Source organism: Labrus mixtus, chromosome 5 (genome assembly GCF_963584025.1).
Source record: "Labrus mixtus chromosome 5, fLabMix1.1, whole genome shotgun sequence".
NCBI classification, from domain to species: domain Eukaryota; kingdom Metazoa; phylum Chordata; class Actinopteri; order Labriformes; family Labridae; genus Labrus; species Labrus mixtus.
Window position 1 is genome coordinate 24140036 of NC_083616.1, and position 22598 is coordinate 24162633.

A 22598-nucleotide genomic window follows, 5' to 3' on the forward strand; every position below is an offset into this window, starting at 1 on the left:
GACTATATAAAACATTTTTAAACAAACCATACTATGGCTATAAATTATCAGCAGAAGTTTTGCACATTTTATCCATATGAATCCACGTTACAGTTATATGCGTCCGTGATTTCCCACCTGAATACAGGCCTGCTGCTCATTTTCGAAACTTTCATAAATCCTCCTCGTGAGCACTTGTCTGATTCAAGGCGGCGACAGACGCGGTTCCCCTGGCGCGCTCCAACTTGGATTTGTCCCCGGCTTAGTCAGCGATCCCGGCTGCTCGCCACAGCGGGTCGTCTGGGCGCTGGAGCGGTGCCTTGAACCCCCTTCAGTCTGCACCCCGCAACAGGCTGCTGCTGCTGCTGCTGCTGCTGCCCTGTCACATCTACACCCGGAGCCACCAGCTCTGTGCGCTGCAGCCTGCACAGAGAGGACGGAGGATACCCGCCCCTTCACCTCTCTGCTTTCATAAATCAATGGGAGAGATGTGACCGTGTTGTAGTTGGATTCCTCACAATCAAATTAAATTCAAAATTCCTTAATGAGTAAGTCATTGTGGGGGCAAATGATAATTGAATTAGTGGAGCAGCCAAATTGCAACATTTCCAATGTTTATTTTTTCTATATTCGACTTCATATTTAAAATAAAAATAATTTACCAGTGAGAGTAAAGAGTCTTAGTATCTTTGTATTAAGAAAATATATTTTTTTGTAATTGGAATAAAGGAAACTTGAGTCTTTTCGCTCCACCGCGTCCGTTTGCCTGTAATTAAATAGTGCCATGCGCACTTATCTGTCTGATCTGACAGTCGTGTACCTAAAAGTGGTCCCTGTCCTGTGCACCTCTTCCCCCGTCTCCTTCCAGCTCTACCTCTCCGTAATTGAATTAGCTCGGTTTTAGGCGGGGGGAGGGGCTTGGCTTTGTTCGAGTGACGCCCATTCAAATCATTTCAAACCAATGGGACTATCCCCCGCTCCGCCGTAACCAAACCCACTCCCTCAGTCGGCGTCTGGAGCTGCCTGCCTGCCTTTGCTCTCACCTTCCTGCGTGTCCCGGGCGTCTTTAAACCCCAAACACGAGAAAAGGCGAAAGACTACACAGCACGCGCATGAGAGAGGAAAGCGCGAGTTTTCTCCCCCCCCTTGCCTGCACGTCGCACCACCATGGCTTATATATGAGGAGGACAGTTTGGGATGCGGATATAAACAAGCGTCTCCGCGGAGAGAAGCGCATGAGAAAACACAACGCTGTCCGTCTTCTCTCCCACACCGAGAAGGACTCCTCCCCACCTCGGCCGTGACACCTCCGGTAAATCACAGAGGGACGATAACAACCTGTTTTTACGCTGGAGGCACCCCCACCGAGCAAAACAAATACGATTCATCTACCACTGGCTGCCTGACTGTATGGCTTTAAAAAGTTGCCCGGAGAACATGGACATCTGACGTGCGCCACACGCCGTCATTGGACACATTGAGCCTCTCTCTCTCTCTTTTCTCCATCACATATTGGACTGACTAATCCTCGTGCGCGTTGGGTTTGGAGTAAGACGAAGTGTTGAGCAGTTGTCACTTGTCCTGACACAGGTTACATCCAGTAGCTCTCTGCACAAGAGGGAACATAACCTCTCCACTGAAGACATTGACTCTTGTGTGCTGCGCAATTTTCGTGCTTACGTGCTCACTGTTTGTGCATGTAGTGGGAGAGGTATTTTTGTCAGCCCACCACGGATTTGTCAAAGCTGAAATAAAGCCCATGATTCATCTGGACCCTCGACCTGCACGAGAGAGAATAGGCAGTGACGCGTTGGTTTTGTAACTTGAATTTTTTTTTCTTCCGGCAACCTGAACAAGTGGCATCTCCAGTCCCTCCGTGAATGGTCACACCACCTTCTCCATGTTGTGCGCAATTTTATTTCTTTCACAAACTGCGCCAGCAATACACGGCCACATGTGAATGAGACTCGTCACCTGTCCCGGTTGAAGCGCCCCTGATCACTCGCCTGACTGACCCAAAACACAGAAGAGGAATACGTGCCGAACTTTTGCTGTAGTGATGCTGCAAATGGAAATGGTCATCTTCCTCTGCCTGGTGCTGTTGATGTGTGTATTTAGCCAGGAGCCCAGTTCCAAAGTGGTGGCCGACCGCTACGCCGTCTTCTGGAACCGGACCAACACCAAGTAAGTGGCCGGACAGCGGACAGGTTTCACCGCGGAGCCTCGGCGATGTTCCGTCTCCTCGCATCTGCATGAACCCCGGGGTTCATCGGTGTTTATTCTCCGCAGTGAGGGCAGAATGCCAGTAGCTGTAGGTACAGGCTGTAGCGGAGATGACAGAAAACAGGAATGTAAAGGGAAACTGTGTCTTATTTTCAATACGTGGCTGCTCATTAAGAGCGCGTCCCCCTCCAGGAAACTAAAGATTAAAACCGTGCGCAATAAGGCCCAGACAGAGCCGTCAGCGGCTGCATCGCTCTACCCGCTGTCAATATTGTTCAAATCAGGAAACTCACTTTTTAAATTTTGAATTATTCAGCTCTAGGTACAGAGATGAAAATCCTATAAATCCTGGAGCTTTATCTTGTGCTGTTTTTTTTTTTGTGTGTTCTGCTCAGGCTCGACACCACTGGACTGTTTTACGACAGTGTCTAACAGGTTCCAATGACGCAAAACACACAGCAAAATCCGCACAAATCCCCACAGTTTACTGAATATGGACGTTTACACTCACGCTAGACTGCGTGTGTTTCTCGCCCTGTTTCTGAAAACTCAAGTCAGAAGTCTACGTATACAGGCCTGTGAATACGTTTCGGACCTGTGTGGTGAGAAAGGCAGCTTTTCTCTGTTCAGTGTTTGAGAGAAGTTTTAGTTGTATCGATACTCATTAGAGACAGTTCGAGGAGAATAAAGAAGTCCATTTCAAATAACTCCTTTAGGAAATTCTGTAAAGTTATTGTTATACAGCGGTCTCAGTAAACACACTAATATGAATATATTAAAGGCACCAGCTGAAAAATGGAATAAAATGACAATTTCACATTTGAGTTTCAAAGACAAACTGAGGGGCTGAACCAGCATTGGAAGAATCAGGTGATCTTTAACCTAAGAGGTTTTTTAGTGTTTATGACTGAATAGTTTTTCTATTAATTCTAATAGTTTTAAAATAGGATCATGTTGTGTGTCAAACAAGAGAAGCTGAGGAAACTTATTCTCTTCTTGGTGAGTTTTTGTATCATAAAGTTTTTTTTTTTTTGGACACTCCATGGCACTATTTGAAGTTTAAAAACATATATAATATCCAGGTTAATTTGGCCAGGATGTCATGTGAGCTCTTAAAAAACTAATATGTATAGGTTTACTTGCTAAAACTGAAACCAACTTAAAGTAAATATGTGTTGGAATATAAATGCGGGAGAATAATTGTAGAAGGATTTCTTCCACTATATGTGTGGATGTCTCTACAGCACGAACACCAGGAACCTTTCCATTCAACACTCTTTAAAAAGTCCACTTTATTTAATCATGTTCAGCTTCCTCATTCTGAAAAAGTCAAAACTACCCTTTCTGACATCTTGAATTGTAGTTTTCAACTTTTGTATGCTGTTGAGTACAAATGGCTGCTCGTTCATTTGGATTCTCAAGTCCTCAATGTCCTGAGCTAATGTGCTAAAATAAAAATACTCCAATGGTCAGTATACTGTAAATAATAGTCAATCTTTCAGGAATTAAAAAGTGTATACTTGACTCTTTAGATTTTTAGAGGAGTGTGTTTCCAATGAGCTTCCTGTCCATCTGATGCACAGTGAGGATCTTACGTGCCGTTGACTCGGACGGGCCACATGAGAGCACGTCAGCAAAGTTCAAATAAAAGTTTCTCAGAGGTGCTTCAGTCCTTGAGTGAAACTCCTCTCTGCCCGGACAGCTTTCACTCCACCTGAGCAATTAGTTGATATGTTTGTGGAGGCAGCATTTCTGACTAAAAGTCCCTCCTGGAGTCAGACTGTACAGCTTTGTCCCGGTCTTATTAAGTCTAAACGCTGCTGCTGGAGTCTACAGAGATCTCTCACTCAACTGCCAACGGCACTTAGTATTTGTTGAATAAAATGCTCAGCTTACCCTCCAAAGTGTGCACAGAGCCATTAATAGCACACGCTGAATTTGTTGCACAACTATTTATATTCAGTTTGAAGTTTGGGAAAACATGATTTATTGCTTGAAGCAATTAGTGGTCAGGGGAACAAATGCAGGCTGACTGTGAAGCCCTCTCCTGAAGCCGGAGCCGGTCTAGCTGGGTGCGTAGATTCTCGGCCCTGATATACCGTAGACCGTGACTGTTGTGGTCTGGGTCTCTGCTCTCTGCTTGCCCTGGCTGTTTATTTATGGAGCGCTTTCTTTAACAGAGGCAAACACAATTTCAGAGTTGAATCTAGATTTCCGCTCCTGATAGACAAACTTTTATTAGACAGCACTTCTTTTTTCTTTTTTTCTACACAGAAAAGTTTTGACTTGTGGGGCCGTTCAGTTAACCTGATATGTTCCAGATGTGCTGACAAGTTTTCTCAGTTTCAGAGAAGAAGAAGAAGAAAAAAAAAAGGGAGAATTTAAGCAAAACTACTGTTAATCTCAGATCTGACACCGTGACATTAAAGCAGAGAGTGGAGAAAACAAGAGCTGTGTGATCCACTCGGCTGCACGCATGTTGTGCCTTTTTACTCTCTCTGGGTCCGGGGTAATATCTGAGATATAGATAGCTTCCTGGGCCTCATCTGTTTCTGAAGCTCTCTCGCCTGAGGAAAGGAAACAGGTTTCCACAGAGGCTGTAACGCTGCTAACAGCAGTCACTCCGTGCTACTTACTCCAAATAGAGTTTGCTCGACTCGAGTCCTTGCAGGGCCGAGGCAAGACGCCAGAGAGGTAGCCAAACAGCAGAGAGGAGATGGAGAGATAGCAAACCGGTCTTATTGATGACTCAGTTAATAAATATTGAACCCCTTTCCTTGTGCATTACAGTAGAAACGCTTGTGTGGCAGTGTAGCAGAGCTAGCCTGCGTGTGTGCCTTTTGTTCTGAGGCTTCACAGTCGCACCAAAAGTGCGGCTGCTTCAAGAATTTACTGAACGCCCCATGTGAACACAAAAAGTCACTTTGTTCTAGAAACACAAAGAAACTAATATTGAAACTTGAATAAATCACATTAGTGGCTAATTTAAAGGTTAATTACATGTTTTTTAAAGGTTAATTTCTAGTTTTTTAAAAAGGTTGTTGACTTTTTTCAGATTATTTTTAGTTTCTATCCGAGCACTGATGTTAAAGTTCTTCTTTTGAGTACGTCAAGAAAAAAAAGTCATCTGCTGCCACTCCTTGCAGTCTGACGCTGCGTCTTCCAAAGACTTTCCCCAGTTAGATAATCCATCAAACCAAAAGCTGATTATGTAAAAAAAACAAAAAAAAACAAACGTTTTTTTTCCTGCTTTTTATTCATTGTGCCCATCTGGGATCCGCCTGTGCTTTACTGAACGTTCTGCTCTGCTCACTCACTTTAATCACCTGAGAAGCACAGCAAACACTGAAAGCGCGCAAATGGCAATGAATCAGATCTGTTTTACACTCAAAGGATGTGTCATCTGTTTCCTCTTTTTTTTTGGAGAGCGTCTAACTACAACTAAAAAAACAAAATAAAAAAGTGTTAAAAAGTTCCCAAACAAAAAGTGAATATTGAATAGTTTCAGTTAGTGCACAATGAGTGGGGGGAACAAAAGTGTGACCGAGTTGTAGACAAAAATAAGCAAAGGGGCTTGAAATTCAAGGAGTTGCTTGTAGACAAAACAGAGCAGTGTGGACACTTTTACAGCTTCCACTTCCAGCCGTGTTGAACGGGGACATCAGATAAGGATTGTATGTGTCTCAAGTGGAAACGTTTGGTCGGCAAAATGTTTATGCAGGTTAGAATGTCTTTGGTGTTTTGGAGTTCTCCGAATGATAAGCAATTGGTAGATTAGTCAGAAATCTCATCGGCCGAGCGTATCGTTATCTGTATTAGCGGTGCCACTGTTGTGTCTGCTCAGTGTTTATTTTGTTGGGGACTGGGGCAGCGGCTGAGGGGATTTCCATGCTTGCTTTGCTGGCTTGCTTCAGCACTCTGTTTTGTATCTCAACTCCAACAGGAGACTAGAATCTTGCTTACTGTTCGATTTCTCTGTATAAAAAACCTGTATCTTTTCTTTTGCTACCTTTATATCCACATTTTGGTTCAACTTCTTTGTGGTTTAGCTGTTCTTTAAAACTTTTCTTTTGTTGTCGTGTTTGGTTTTTGCCTTCTAAATGTTACTTTGAGCCTCTTTTCCTTGAGATTTAAGAGTTCCTGAGGTCCTAAGAGAGTTCCTCCAGCTTGAAATACCTCAAAATAAAGGGACATTTCCCTCTGTGGATTTGGCCTTCTTCTATCTCACCTACTGTCTTTGCTTGCGAGTGTTTATTCTAATGAGGGGACAGACAGCGGCTCTAATGATGCCTCAGCTGTAAGGAGGCAGCCTTTTCCTTCCTCTTCTCCCCCCGCTGCCCTTTCTTCCTCCCCGTTATCCCTCCTCGCCTTTCCCCCCCCGTGCTGCCTCTCGGCGCTCCCTCCCGCCTTTCCGCTCCCCGCTCCCTTTTGCTCTCTGTTCTCTCCTTCCTCTGCCGGGGCCCGAGAAAATGAATGAATACAATTAGATATTTCGGGAGTCCCTCCACGGTTGATGGTGGGGAAAGACGCGCAGAGGTCAGGCACACTCGGAGAGGAGCTCAGGGAGAGGTCACACACTGACGGCGAGGCATAACGAAGCAGAAAGTTTGCCAGCCTGCAAACGACAAACTCGTAACTAGAACTCTCCTTGAAGTGGAGCGTTATTAACATAAACAGTTTGATGCGGTTGTGGTCATGTAAATTGCTCAAGGTGATTTGTATTTTGATGCATAATTTGTAGCTCAACAAACAGCCTGGGAAGCATTTTCTAACGTGCCTTGTGCTGTTTCCTTTTTTTTGTGTGTTTTTTTTCCCCAGTGTACTGTAACTGGAGGCTTAAAACTGTAGATGTGTCACTGATATTTGGGACAGCTTTCTTTTGTTGCAGACATGTCTGTGCATGTTTTTGTGTTTGGATCTGCATGTGCAAGGCAGCAAGCAAATGAGCCGTGAGGTCTTTGAGGAGTTTTATTTTTCTCCTTTATCAGAAACCAAGACGCCTTGGACTCTGTCTTGTAATTCTGTGCTCGTGTGCAGAGACTCAAAGACACATACGCATAAAGGTGGAAAGTTAGTCCTGCACCCATCTGTCTTTAACAGATGTCAAATTATATATAACAATGTTGACTTTTATTTTCAGATAAAATGATGGAAACCTGTAATTTAAAAAAACAACAACGTTATAGTGCCTGTGATTGCTAAAGTGGGGTGTTCTGTGACCCCCCCCCAATGCTCTAGCCTCCTGTTCACATTATCATTTTTACACTGACTCACTCTCTGCTGTATTTTACTCTCTCCACTGTTTGGGGCTCTCTTCCTCTCTTTTTCTTCCCGTCTCTCTGAGTCTGAGGGCTGATTACTCCTCATTAATGACCCCTCTCTCCGTCATTCTTTTATGCCTGTGGCATTGGCAGGCACCAGCAGCCACCGAGCAGCGGGGACAGCGAGTGTAGGAGACACAAAGAGAGCGAGGCAGAAGCTAGAGAGAAAGAGAGAGAGAGAGAGAGAGAAATAATAAACAGGAGCTTCTGGAAAACCAGCAAACTGTAATGATGCTGTTGTGCGATGTAATACTTCTATTAGGCTTAAATGGCACTTTGTGTTTTCTCTGCAGACCTGTAAATGCACTTTCCATTTAAATTAGATTTTTTTTTTCTCTATTAACTAGAAAATGAGCCCAGCAGGCAGCAGTCAATGCTTAGTCAATGTGCTTGGCAGAGCAGCTGTTGTTGAGCGCACGGTGGGAGAGGGGGAGGACTCTTGGCTGTGACCCTGGTGGACTTGCTCTGCGGTGGACAGAAGTGGCCGTGTCGCTGGGGAAGCCTGGTGCTCGGTCTGCAGTCTTGGATATGCTAATCCATACTGAAGCTAAGGCGGCTACAACTGGGAGAGACATTCCCAACAGTAGTATTTTTTATTCTAGGAATATGAATAATAATAATACAGTTTCATATACACCTATCCAATAGAATTTATTAGCTCATTTTAAACCTTTTTAACAATTTTTTTTAAATAATACATTCTGGTCTTAAAAAAATATATAGGTTCTTTTTTGTTTTTTGCAATTAAAATACACTTTAAAAAATATTTTATGACTTTAAAATAAATATAGCATTGCCTTTGAACATTTATTTTTTACATTTTTTTTACCTCAATTGTATTGACTCAACCAAAAATAAATCCCTCAACTTAAATTTTAGTTTTTTTATTTCTAATGTGCAATATTATAGTGAGGGCAATCTCCTGAAACTTCAAATATGGAGGTTTAATTGTAATTCTTTGTAACATTGTATACAGAGAGCTTACTTAATCTAGCCGTATGTTAAGATAAAAATTCCTCATCATGACCAAGATTACTTTGTTGAAATACAACTCAGACCTTTTGAATAAATACACTAAAATGTCTCCATCAAAGGGCGGACCATGGGCTCTTATTGGACGGACAGGAATGGAAGGTATTGAATGGCAGCTTTACTTCAGTCGCACATGTTTCCCTCCCTTGCCCGGGGAACCGGATTTTTTTTAATGTCCATAGGTTTTTGTTTTCAGAGTAATCACTCCAAGGTCAGACCGAGTGCTGAAAACACTTCTATCAGCTGAGCGATCTGTCTTTAAGCCTTCATTCAAGCCGTGGCTTTCAGGGGAACACTGTGTATAGCTCAACTTGGAAACAATAAAGTATTAAAAAGCTTATGCAACACCCACATTTGCAAAGCTTGATGCGAGTATTGTGCCCTGCCATGAGAAAACGATAAGAATATGAATATCCTTTTACATTTTGTTGGCTTTTTTTCTTCTTCTAGTTTGTTGTATCAGAGGCCTGTATTTTCCTCTATCCCTGCTCTCACCAGCTCAGTTGCACTCAATATTTCAAAGTTGTGGAAAGTTCTTTCCCTCCAACTGGTTCTTTAGTTTTCCTGAAGTTACTCTGTGCCGCACTAGAGCAGCTGCAGGATCATTTCTTCCAAAGTCATATTTTAACTGCAAACACCTGAGCAGATTTGTAGTTAACATGGAAACAGTAGAGAAAGAAAGAAAACACTATTTTGTTGCCGTGTTTATTTGGCTTCCAAATCCGGAAAAGTGAATGTTTCAATTTGAGATCCCTATAAGGACGATTATCAGGACCGCAGGCTCGCATGCAGTTCCAGGAATCTCGCTATTGTGTAGTGTACAGTCCTCGTTGGTGGCTGAAAATGGCGCTTCCATATCCTCGTTCAGCTTCCCTGCTCTCTTCTGTAAGATGGAGGCTCACGAGCAGCTGTTACTGTAGTAACACTTGGCTGATCTATCACCCCTGGCCAGAAAGGGGCGCTACTGAGAGTTGTCTGATGCCCTCCCGTGCCCTCTGCTCTCCCATCTGAATCCCAATTGGAATAAAAGCCACAAACAGTTACTTGATTTAAACCATGCTCGGTCTGCTTCGGTCACTTTGACCTCGTTACACTCATTTACTGTCAAACTCTTATCATGTTTACAGGAACTACACAACAATCTACAGGCCAAAAACGTCAAATGAGCTTCACATTTTCTCTCTCTATCTCTCCGTCACTGGTCACTTTTCAACTGGAAAATGTGACGGGAACGATTGAGATTGTTCACTTTTCTTTTTTTTCGCCCAGACACATTTTCCACAGATAATTCCTTTCATGGTAGGCTGGCTTCGGACCTTTACGCTGACGTTTTCCTTATTTAACTCGGGGGTCTGCGGGGGAGTGAATGGATGTTTTTCTAGCTGGGCAGCAGTGTGGAGAATAGATCCCAGAAGAGAACACATCTCCAGCTTGTGAAGAAAGACCTAATTGACGGGTTGTAGCCAGTTGTAAATGACTCATGAGGTAATTCGTCTTCACAGACAGACTGAGAAACACACAGAGGGACTGTACGATGGTCTGCTCTGCTTTCTCTTCAGAATCCACACAATCCACTTGGTTTATTTCCAAACTTGTACGTCTATATTTCTTGTCTTTATTTATTGTCTTTATTTATTGTAAAAATCATGACCGGTGTTATCATGACCTCATATGCATGTGGTGGTTACTTTGGATGGTTTTTCTTCTTTGTGTGTTGGGTCTGTTGTTTCTCTGTTTGTGTTGGCACAGTCGTGTAAAAGGTGAAAAGACTTATTGATTCCCCCGGAGTTGTTTTCAATATGAACACGTGTCTGTAAAGTTCCGCCCGCTGCGACAATTTTCCACAGACATAAAGATAAACAAACAGATAATCCAACAATGTCGCTTTCACTTTGTTCAGTCTACCGTTGTGGCGAGACGTGCCAATAATAAGCTAGCTGGTATTAGCCTGTTTGAATTGACAGTAGGGAAAATACAAGCAGCCAATACCCCTCACCCCCTCAACCCCCCCCCCCCCCCCCCCCCCCCCCCCACACCCACCTCTTCCACCTCCAATGCTGGTTCGTGAGACTCAAAGGCAGCCATTGTTCTGCTCTCTCTCTCTCTCTCTCTCTGTTTCTGTCCACTCCACATAGCCTGGGCTGAAAGTAATGCATGCGCTTTAAATGCAGGGAGAAAAAAAAAGGAAAGGGAGGGCAAAGGAGAGGAGTGAGGGAGAATGGTGTGAATGGATGGCGAGGTGGGGGGGTGGGGGTGGGGGAGTGAGAGTGCACAGCTGAAGATGTAGTACACTCTTGGACAGAAAGAGAAAAAAAAAAAAAGAGGAGAGAAGGAGTATAATGCGAGCGCCAGACACGAGGGGTGACAGAAGAGGAGTGGAGAAGGAGAGGTGGCGGTTTTCCTCATTTCCAACCAGCCCTATCCATCCTCTCTCATCCGCCTCCCTCCCTGCCCTGTCTGTCCTTGCCAAGGTGTAAAGATGCATGAGGATCTGTGTCTGTCTCCCCGTCTCCCCGGTGGTGTCCGCGGTTTTTCCTTTCGCAGTGGTTCTCCAGGGGACCGACTCTGGGTCTTCACCCTGAGGAGGTGTCGTCTTTGTGGTCCGGGTTTTAGTGACACTGGGGCTATTTTCTACAGAGACGGGATTAAGGCAGCTCAGGTTTAGACCCCTGCTTTGTCTCCTCTGACACTGAAGACTCCCACACACAGGCCTCTGTTTACTTGGGGGTGGATGTTGTGGTACTAAGTTGCATCTTGGTCTTTACTACTGTGTCACATTGCACAATGTGCCCTTGAAAGTGCACCTTTTTTTTTTTTTTCCGACAATCAAGCATGTATCTCCGTCAGGATGCCAGGATGTGTGTAATGTAGCGGCTTAATGGAGAGTTTCTTCACAGAATGGTTTATATCTGCTTGGAGACAGATTGTTACGATGAGAATGAGCTGGTTTTGCCTTCAGAAGTAGATGGCCTCTGCAAGTTCTTTCATTGTGATAAATTGTGTGGATAATTATGCATAATTCCAATTCAAATGGTGGGTATCTAATTTCCTAACAAATCTCTCCTTATTTGTCTTCGACTCGGCTCGTCTCTCTACCTGCGTCACTTTGCAGGCTCAGGGTCTTGGAAGGCTAAGTGGGATTTAGGCTGAAATTTAGCTGAGAAAATCAAATTTATTTTCAATTTAGCATACTGTATTTTATAAAAGTAATGCCTTAGAACTTAGAAAAAATCAGCCAAAGTGAACTTCAACCACCACTACTTTGGCATGAAAGGCTCTTTTTTCCAGATCTTCTCTCCTGGCTCCGAGCCTTTTCAAAAAAGGCCACAGATGCTCGTCTGATCGCAGATCTAAGAAAAGTCTGGAATCAAGCAGATAATAAATCATCTTTAAAAATGTATGACGCAAGATCTGACTCCAAAGTCTTCACTGAAATCTGGGTTTAGAGTTTAAACATGCGCGTGTGTTTGTTGTTTATGTGCATCCATATTAGCGTTTGCATGGTTTTCCCGAGGTTTGTGCACAGAAACCTGCTTGTGGGTCCCTTACATGCATGCTTGTATCCCTTGCCGACCTCTGCCAGCTGTAATGAAGCAGCAGAAACTCACACCGTTTACTATAGCAGAGCACAGCACTATTCTTGACCCAATTCTCCGAGCCGGCTCCTCTGAGAGCTGCTTGATAGTTTTCCCCGTTTTGTGAAGTTGCATGGTGTGCGTGTGGATGTCTCGTCTTTGTTTGTGTGTGTGCTTGTGTGTGTCTCTTGTGGTTGGTTTTCCTGTGTGAAACTGTACTGAGTGTGTTTTTTTTCTCCCCCTGAAGGGAATGTGATTGATCCCCTGAATGTGTGATAAATCCCATCCTCACCCTCTCCTCTCCTCTGAGCCCGGCTTTGACTGGATGGCTTACGCCCCAACATTATCCCGCATAACCAAATATGACACCCCAAAGTACATAGGCCGGCAAACACACATATACACGCTCGTTGGCTTGGAAGCGCAGTTCATTATTTCTTTAGTGAGGTTCAAGTTCCAGGAGATGTGGTATTTATTCTACTTGTTTATTTTCTTCCTCTAAATCAGCGAGCAGCGAGCCTTGGAGTGCAGCAGCCTTTGAACCGCGGCCTATCCCATGACTGCAGCCCGGGGTATTAACCCAGAGCCACTGAGAGGCTTAAAAAGCCATCAGCTCATTGTCCGGAGACACAAAAACCCCCTTCCTCCAAAATCCACCCCCTCCTCAACCTCCTCTTCTTTTTTCCTTCTTCCCTCCTTTCTTAAGAATGCCTTGAGCTGGCCTCTGCCGCCATTCATATTAATCAGTTTTAAGGGTCTAATGAGATAAGTGAGACTTAAGGGGAGTCCCCAAAGTGGCCTAAGTCCTGCGGATAAACAGGTGATGAGCGCGGCCTATGGTTCCATCCTCAGGGGGTGTGTGTTTTTCTTTCCCCGCAAAGTCATGCATACAAAAGTTTCTAATGTCCTTAATCTCACTGTTGAGCTTCGGAAACCAAAACATCACCAAACCATCTAAGGAGGCTCTCATCACCTTGCCCTTTAAACATCATGGCGATGATGGATGGTTTGATGGTTTTGGTTTAGCTCTTGGCTCGTTGAGAAGCTAGCACATCTCTTTACGATAACTTCCTCCTTTGTTCTAAGCGCCCCTCTTTGTTCCTAATCCCGCCAAGTATCCCTGATAGGTCAGCCGGTTTCCTCCCGCTCTTTCCCTTCCCCTCTTCTTGGGGATCATCAGATCTTTAACTACTGTCCCTGTCCTTTCCTCGCAGGGTCCTGCTGAGGTGACCCAGCAGGCGCACTGTCAGCATTAGGCCCAATGTTGTGGCTGCAGCACATGACTGACAGTGGCCTAAACTCTCATTACCCTGGTTTTTCTGTCTGTTTCCCTCATTTAATCGTTTTAATAAAGCATGAAACCCCCCCCGCATCCAAGTGTGTGTGGTTAAACATGGCGGCAGAAACAGCCAAACCAGACACAAAGAAGTAAATATGGCGGCAAAATGTGGATCAGGATTTTTTATGAAATGTTCAGAACTTCAGTCACGGAAAAAAAATGCATTCATTAAGCCTGACTGATTCAAAATAAGAAATCAGGACAGCCTTCATAGGGTCATGAAATAATCTTTAATCTCTAATAATCTGATAATTAATCACCAGGAGTAGAAGTCATGGGACATTAAGCACAGGAAAGTTAATTAATTGTTAAATTACTATTAATTAAGACAGAGATTTTGGTTTCTTTAATTTGATTTCTTCAAATCATTTTTTAATTTAAAAAAAAAAAAGGCTCTCTAAAAGCACATGAGCACGCCTGCTTCAAAAAACTAACTTTTTCAGACAGTCTGGTTGAACTTTACAGTAGAAGTAATGGAGTAGCTGAGCGGCGGGACAAGTCCTCAGAGAGTTCAGTTTCACCTGCTGTTCTGTTCCTCGGGGCCGCAGGACTCCACGACCGGAGACATTCCAGCCGGGATTAGAGCGTGCACGGCGAACGGAAGCACAAATAAGAGGGAGTAAAGGGGCTTTTTTTTTTTTTTTTTTTTTTTTTTTTTCTCAGAAACGACATAGTGTTTGGCCTGGCTGTTTGAAGGTTAATGTGCCTTTGACATTTTTTCATAACAAATTTCAACAATTCCTGGGAATTATTAATTTCTTTTACATGTCAAACTTCCAGGATTTTAAGAAGAAAAAAGTAAATCAGAAAACACAAGGTTAAAAAAAACAAACTTTATTTCTATTAACTTAATAAAAATAAATGAAATATTCATACCTATAACTAAATCACAAGAACTTAATTTAAATCGTTCAATTTTAACAAATAAGTGTTAAATAATTTAAAATTTTTAAATATATATTTTTGGACATAGCGGGTGACAAAATTATTGATTATTATCACAAATGCGATGTAACACAAAAACCTCTTAATGCATTTTATACCTATATATACTTATATTCTATTATACCCTGCAATCATTTTTGCACTTTATTTTTCACTGAATAATTACTTTGTAATTTCAGATTTTTAATTTCCCCGGACAAATTTTATGGAATCGAAAGTTTCCAGATTTAATTTTAAATTCCACACACATTATTTAAATTTGCCCTACATTTAAAAAAATATATACATTTTGGAAAATCCCGACAGTATGCAGATATTTCAGTACTATTATTTCTTTTGAGGATCAGAGTTGAAGTGGATTATTAGCCTGTGGGAAAGCAGATGCATCATATTTCTGGTGTTGGATTAGAGTGCGTGCTTGGCTTTGGGTGGAGTGATGAAATATTCATTACTGTTTGTGATGTCTAAGAAGAGTAGCACTTGCAAACCTTTGCACGCAAGTCATGAAAAATGGAGTTGAGGTAGACATGTCTCGAGCATGAAGGTGATGGAAGGTTGTCTGCATGCCTGGACTGTGCCACCTTAAAGAAAAACATCAAGATGGCTGCGAGGACTTTACACATTTACTCTTTGGGAGTTTCTTCTCTTTGCCTTACTTTTTAAAGTAGAGATATTTTTTCGGTTCAAATGAATTTATTTGAAGATTTTCCCTGGATTTCTAGGGACAGGTGTCACTCGATGGGTCTGTGCCAGTGTCAGACTTGTCAATCTATGTCTTCACAGCTGCTTTAATAATGCAGAACAGCCACATTTTAATGTCCTCTGCAGCTCTCCATCCTCTCTGGTCTCTGGGATGTAGAGAGCTGTCCTCACATTAAGGCCCGGGTCAGATTGTGTCTGCCGTCGTACATTAGCAGCACAGCTCGCCTGCCTGTATCACTGGTAAGAGGAACATGGCACGAAGATGGCTGAATAATTCACACTCATAATCGGCCTTTATGTCCTGCTGCCGAGCCTGGCCCCACTGTTATTCTAGTGCATAATTGATAGTGCTCAGAAGTGGAAAAGTTAGAATAGCAGAAGTAATGCGAAGCGAAAGTGTAGTCAGGCAGCACAAGGAGGGAAGAGGGGGATTGGCAGGGTAGTGAGGGGGGGGATAGAGAGGACGGAGGTGGGCCCCTATAGGAGTTTTTACGCCGAGCTTGTGTTAGCCTTTACGGGGCTTAGGCCTGGCTAGCGTGATGATCGCGTGTGTAGGCCAGCCAGACCAGACTTGGGGAGGGGGGAAGAGGAGTGGGGGATAAGAGGGGGATGAAAAGAGGCGGGAGGGTGAGGAGATGGGGATCTGGAGTAACAAGGCCTGACGCTGAGCTGGCCCAGAATGTGGTCTGTCTCTCTACCCCCCCTAAAGTTTCCCCTTGGTCCTCCTCTGTGGGCACATCTAACTTTGAAAGGAATTGAATGTGATACAATGAGAAAAGTTCATTTCTTTCAAATGATTGGGGGCACAGTAATCACAACTGTTCTTTTATCTGCACACTAGATTCGTACTCATGGGTTCAGTTTCTGTTTGGACCTCATCCAAAGAGTCTTTTTTTTTTTTTGCCTGCTTGCTCAGGCAGGTAAGAGAGGCATTGACATCACATTACAACCATGCGATACAATGATCAATAAACAGCAACCTCCAGAGAAGAGCAGTGATTGGCTCCATTCCAGCAGCAAAGAGAGGCTATCCACTGAGAAATTGAGTGTGAGAGGACTATTTGAAAATGTTTCAAGACAGTACACAACTCTTGGAGACAGGGAAAAAAAGCAGTCTGGTTCAAATTTTATTCTAATCGACTTGCCATTGCCTATAATCATCTCCACTGAATTCCCCAAATACTTTATTACTACGTTACGTTCAAGAGCTAGATATTTATAAAGTTTGATATTTCTGTCAGAGATCATTTTTCTGCCTCTCCCTGCACACAGTCGCCCCTTCACCCTTTCATGGAAGTTTGGATGTCTCAGGTGAAGGTGTTAACACGGCCTCAGGTGTAGTCTATTTAACACCCCTCTGACCCTTAACAAAGCCGTACTAACTGCTGCCTAGCTCGGCCTTTTGTGCTCCATGACAAAGCCCCTTTAGCTTCTAATAACACCACAGCACCGCCAGTGTCAGGAGAAACCTGAGATAAGGTCCACATCAGAGGGTTGGTGGGAACTGTTTAATCCGCTCCTCGAAACCAAACTAACACACAACAGGCAGGGATCATGTTTGGCAAAGTGGGCCGCTTTGATGAAGGGATCGGATGGTGTGAGCCGGAGGAGGGACGGCGAGGACGGAAAAATAGGAAAGGGGTGGCTGAATGCCGGTAGTCTTTTTTTTACGGAGCTGTGAAAGAGAACATCTGGAGAATAATACAAGGGAGCAGCGCACAGTTACACACACACACACACACACACACACACACACACACACACACACATTAACACACATCCGCACTAATAGCATCACAGCAGTGTCACACTTTTTTTCTTTTTATGGCTATTCTGCTGATTAATTCAGCTTTTTACCTCTAATCACAACAAAAGTCGATTATTTACTCAACGACTTCAGATTTTCTCGTGTACGCAAATATATCAGCGCTCCAAGTCTCTTATAAAAACACAAGAAGTTGCCTATTCATTTTCATTTAAACTAAAAGAGGTAATTTCCGCCTGGCTAACAATGATTTTCTTTTATATTCTAAACAAGCACTCATAGACTTGAATGTGGAAAGATCCACATCTAAGCCATATTTTTTTTTTTTTGTCAACATCACTTTTGCAATATATTTGAAAGTATCTCCCACCAGAGTCGCTACAATGTGGCCATAAAGCCGTCCAGTGGAAACATTAGCAGCGATATGTCTCAGAAACTCATAAAACCAATTTACGAGTGCACTTAGGGCCCATACACCTACTGGAGCCATTTCTATAAAGATGTAGACGGAGACTGCACCAAACGCCATCCCCCCCCCAAATTACCCACATTTAAAAGTAATAAGTGCGGATCGATAAGTGATAGGGGGAGCTTGTTAATCTTGGACTTACCCGGTTATTTCCAAAGAAGACGCTCCCTTTTTCCCGTCTAAAATTGCAGCTTTTACAAGCTTACCATTGATTTGTTTTATTGTTCTCTTCCTATGGGCTAAATGCCGCAAAGAGCTGGTTTCACAGTCGACCACTGGAATGGATTTAAAAAAATAATAAATCTTTTGTCGAGTTTTAGTTCTTCGGAGACTCGCCTTTATCCTATTAAAGGAGACATTGTAAGGACCAGAATGTTTTTTTATTGCAATTATTCTTTCTACAAGCGTACAATTCATTTTTAGATACCCCCAAATGAGAAACTATTTTAAATGAATGGAAACTCCACAAATCAGCACTTTTAAGTAAACACCACTGTGCGTGGAAACAATAGTGACAGCTCCTCTCTTGGTTGTCCAGCAGTAGAAGATAGTGCGCCTTTGTTGAGCTCATATGCTTACTTATTTACTGCTTGGCTCAGTGTGCTACGTGCTGGACTTCTAAATATTGGCACTAGCAGGTATGGATTAGCCCCCCTTTCTGTCTCACTGTGAAGTTAATTGAGGGAATCCTCCTCCCACAGTGGACGGTGTCAGATCTGCATTGAAAGCACTATAGTTTCACTTTTAATTCGAGCTAACAGTTCCTGACTCAGATCTGATGAGACTGCGGCGGATAAATCATTTCTTTGTGACCTTTTGCACGCTCTGTCTGAGACAAGCCCTCCTCATCACAGTCCCCGGCCCCCCATTGTCATTAATGTAACGTCATTAATGTGATATAATGGCTTATTATGGTGTCACTAATTAGATTGTGCAGCAATTAGATGTGTTATCGTCCTATTCTGCCATAAATTGCCACGCTAATGGTGTTCTGTTGCATATTTACATGTATATGTACAATTATTTCATACGGTTTTATGTACTTACATTTAACAACAGTCAATTTAAATGTATTTCTTATTCCTCCCCTCGCTGTATTCCAGTGAGTCCCTACAATCATCCAGACCTAATTAGTTTATAATCAAGAAAGAGTCTCATCACAAAATGCCAACTCTAATGCCACATGGATGGCATTTCGTGTAATACCCACATGGCTAATGGAGGGTGAGCTACTGTCTTTTTCTGATACATCCGTCTGAACATGTGTGATGAATGTGCACTTTTTTATGTAATAAACCAGTTAATTAAATGTCACAGCACAGCTCAGATTAGGCGTATGTGTCTTTGCTAATGGCACATATTGTGATGTATGAGAAAACTCAGAAAAAGGCGAACTGATTTATGATTGATTCGATATTCCTTGCTTGTCGTTGCTCATCACACGGCGTTATAGACACATCCACTGTAAGAGTAAGAGCTGTTTCAAACATCTTTGCGGTAATTTCATTTGTACCGTCCTCGCCCTTGAAACCCGTAGAGACAACATTCACTCTCCTACGTGCTGATCACCCTGTGGATTTGTATGTTATTGTGCCTCTTGTGCAAATGTTGTTCTTCCACATATCTGGACACAGAATCATTCCTCTCCTCCTGGCTTTGTTTCCTCTGTGTCTCTCCGCTCTGTCTTTTAATTGTGAATTTTTCCAGTGTTTTACAGCCCTGTAATGATTTTATAGCAGGCTGTTTTATACCGATGTCCAAAACCTGCAGCCTGGGGAAGATTTAGTGTGTTGCCGCTGTTGGGTAGTGAGCTCTAATTGGAAGGTCAGGGGGACGTGTTTCAGAGTAGCAGGAGATCAGCCACATACTGCAGATTTAAAGGTTATCCAAACCCACCCGCAGACATAGGGATGTAATTTTCCTGTTATTATATAAACCATCTGGATTGAGGAAATTGCGTGACAAAATGATTTCTGCATTGAATTAAAAAATAGGGCTGAATTTTCTTTAAATTACACCTTATTAAGTCATTTGTCCATTCAAAAGAGGTCCAAAGATTGAAAATATGCTCATTTCTCACACGATTTCTTTTTAAAATGATCATGCAGAAGCATATATTTTATACTGTATTATGAAGCAGGGGGCTATTTCAGTTTGATAGGTACATACTGTGCTATTTAGAAAATGTTACACTTGAGTGAAATAGTCCTCTTCCATGCTCTGACACCATGAAGATTTTTCCATCCAGCCATAATGTCTCCGTTAAGAACAGCTGCCTCTGGTCCTGCATGGCATGCCAGAAGCTAACCACACTGTAGGCTGGGGCTGGAAGGCTGACGTCTGTGTGCTCCACCGTGTGTGTGTGTGTGTGTGTGTGTGTGTGTGTGTGTGTGTGTGTGTGTGTGTGTCTGAGGGGCTCCGTTTCTGCATTTCGTGCCACATTTCGTGTCTATCGCCAGACCTTCTCTCACGCTTGCCTGGTCCTGTGTCGCTGATGGGGTTCGGGTCGGAGGGTGGGGTGGGGAGGGCGTTTGTGGGGGTGGGGGAGGGGGGAAGGGGTGGCGGCTGGTAGATAAGTGGTCGATGTCTGGCTTATGCTGTCGATGTAGGCTGGGGTCGGCTGGATCACGTGGTGGGCCCACAAAAACCTTTCCCTGGGTGATTCTTGGCACGCAATGTTTCAAACTCTTGTAGACAGATTCCTATACACACACTCACACTCACACTCACACTCACATTCACACACAGACACAAGCAACTGCATTTTCTGTCCTCAAACCTGGCTTGTGTTGGCTCCCTTGTGCATTTTTGTGCACCTGTCTGTAACCATGTCCATCGCTGTGGCTCAGCGCCTCAGCGCCTCAGCGCCTTTCCACCCACCCTTGGTTAGCAATACCGTTATTGACAACAGAAGGAAAGGTGAAGGTTCTGCAGACAGAGACTCCGAATGTGCTGACCCGAGCATCCAGCGACAAAAGCAGTGAGGAGTGTGGGCTGAGGCACGGCTGCAGAGAAAGGAGATATACCACATTCAGTCTGGCTTGCTGACCAACACTCTTCTTTTTTAGGTCTCCTTCTCTCTCCCTCTCTGTTTCTTCTTCTATCCTCCTTTTAAGAGGGCTGTCTGACATCAAAGCAGGGCAAATTGATTTTCTCGTCCTGTGCTATTCCCCTCCCTTTCTTTTATTTAATACCCCCCCTGCCATGGTCAACCCCTCGCAGTCCAATCAATACAGTATCTGCATGTACACCGGGATAAAATACAAGCCCCCTCTATTACAGAGTCACAGCAGGAGGTCTGCTATTCTTAACCCTGTGTCTTTTTGTTCTATATCCATGTACCTGTCCTCTCTCCTCAACCTCATCTTGTAGTCCATCAACTACCCTACACCCACCTCCTTGATGGTTTTATTCATTTTTCGCGGCGCCTGCTGTCACTTCCTGCTACTGTCCTCTCAGAGAAGATGTAATGTGGAAAGGTGAGAAAGTTAAAAGACTGAGAATGCATTTACATCGCCTCTCTTCTTCTCTCTGCCTCCTCTTCCTCTTCCTCAGTATGGCTTGTAATGAGAGTGTAGATCCATGTGTGTGTGTGTGTATGTGAGAGAGAGAGTCATATTAGTGCTTATAAGGTCAGAGAGAGCAAACATGCACTACACTCACCACTGCAACCCCATGTGCATTGAGTGTGTGGGTGTGAGTGCAGGTTAAGTTCATTTCTGTGTGCGTGTGTGTTTGTGTGTGTGTGTGTGTGTGTGTGTAGAGGTTACACTATATATGCAGAAGTGACTCTATCTGCAGTCCTCTTTGCTTTAACCTTCCCTGTCCCCCAGTCAAGCTTCGTCCTGAGAGAAAACAGAAAACTAGCAAACACATGTGCTGTTGGCCCAAACACACAAATACACACGTACACAACCTTCACCAGCCAATGGAGAAGGACTGACACGCAGTCGGAAACACACTGACACCACTTCTGCAGCCCGTCTCTCTCTTCCTCTCTGACTGCTACTTGACTACTCGACTATATTCAGCGGTTCTGTAGAGCAGCGTCGAGAGCTGTCAGGCCCCAGTGTGCAGCTCTCATGCTGGGCTTGCTGTTTCCTCGAGCTCCCCTCTTTGATGACAAATGACCTGTGTCTCCTGATCAGACACCGGGAGCTGCCGTGGGGGCGGGGTGGGGGAGGGTTTAATAGTGTAAAGTGCCCCGTTCTATGGACTGAATTTAAAGAAGGTACTAGTCGAAGGCGGTAAAGAAGAAAAGGAGACAGAGGGAGATGGAATGACCCATATCCGTGAGAAATGGAGTCTTTGAAGCGACAAGGACCTCATTCACCTTAGCCTTCATGGAGTCACCTCTACTTCGTGGCACAAAGTGTGTCCTATGTGTGTATTTTTACATGAATTAAGCTGTTACAACGCCAGCTGCAATGTCAGTGGAATAGACGTTTAGTTATAAAACATGACACCATGAAACAGACGCATCTTTTTGACACAATGAAACTCATCAAAGCACAACGCTTACAGAACCGCTTAGGCCCCTAGATGTTGACAACATAGAATACAATAGGTTCTGTTCTGCTCAAGGAAAAAAAACTTCAATTTTGGACTGGGTGAGTTTGCTGAGTAATTCAGTCCCATCAGAATAGTCGCTGATTGGAGACACTATTATTTCTGTGTATTACTGAGTAAATGGCCCCTGATTCACGGCTTGTCACAGGACCAAGCAGCCCAATGGGGAGGGGGGGGGGGGGTGGGGGGCGCTGATGTGACTAACAGTTCCCCTCTTTGTTCACACCAAGGTTTTCATCATGCCTTCAAGACCTCCATCGTTTTTTGTTTTTTTTTAAATAGAAATGCTTAATTCATCCCACATGCTTCTCTTTGCCTCCTCTCATTTTCATCACCTTTCCATTCAGGCACACACATTTCTGATTTTACCTGAACAACCCTCACAGATTCTACCTGCAAATGCCACATGCCACATTACCTGCACACACATCACAGATTTTGTTTTTTTTGCCTGAACCAGCATCACAGTTTTTTTTTTTTTATCTGCACACACTTCACAGATTTGACCTGCACACCAGAAAAAAAAATGATTTTTACACATGCACACATACAGATTATGCCAGAACACACATCACAGATTTGACCTACACATGCCAAAATTTTACCTGCGAGCATCAGAAGTTTTACAGACCTCGAAGTTTTACCCTCACACACATCACAGATTCTACAGTCAAATGCC

The 22598-nt window shown here is 43.6% G+C and overlaps 1 protein-coding gene across 4 annotated transcripts in view; it reads left to right on the forward strand.

Moving 5' to 3' along the window:
- The first annotated feature begins 1008 nt into the window (after positions 1-1008).
- Positions 1009-22598, forward strand: part of efna5b (ephrin-A5b) — a 179195-nt gene continuing 157605 nt past the window's right edge. For 3 of the 4 annotated variants that reach the window (XR_009673134.1, XR_009673133.1, XM_061038746.1), the window contains exon 1: positions 1014-2163. Coding sequence is in view for 2 of the 4 variants with exons in the window: in XM_061038746.1 (XP_060894729.1) it covers positions 2039-2163 (125 nt within the window). In the remaining 2 variants the exon portion in view is untranslated. Of the gene's footprint in view, positions 2164-22598 lie in introns of all 4 variants that reach the window. The other variant, XM_061038747.1, reaches the window with a different exon arrangement.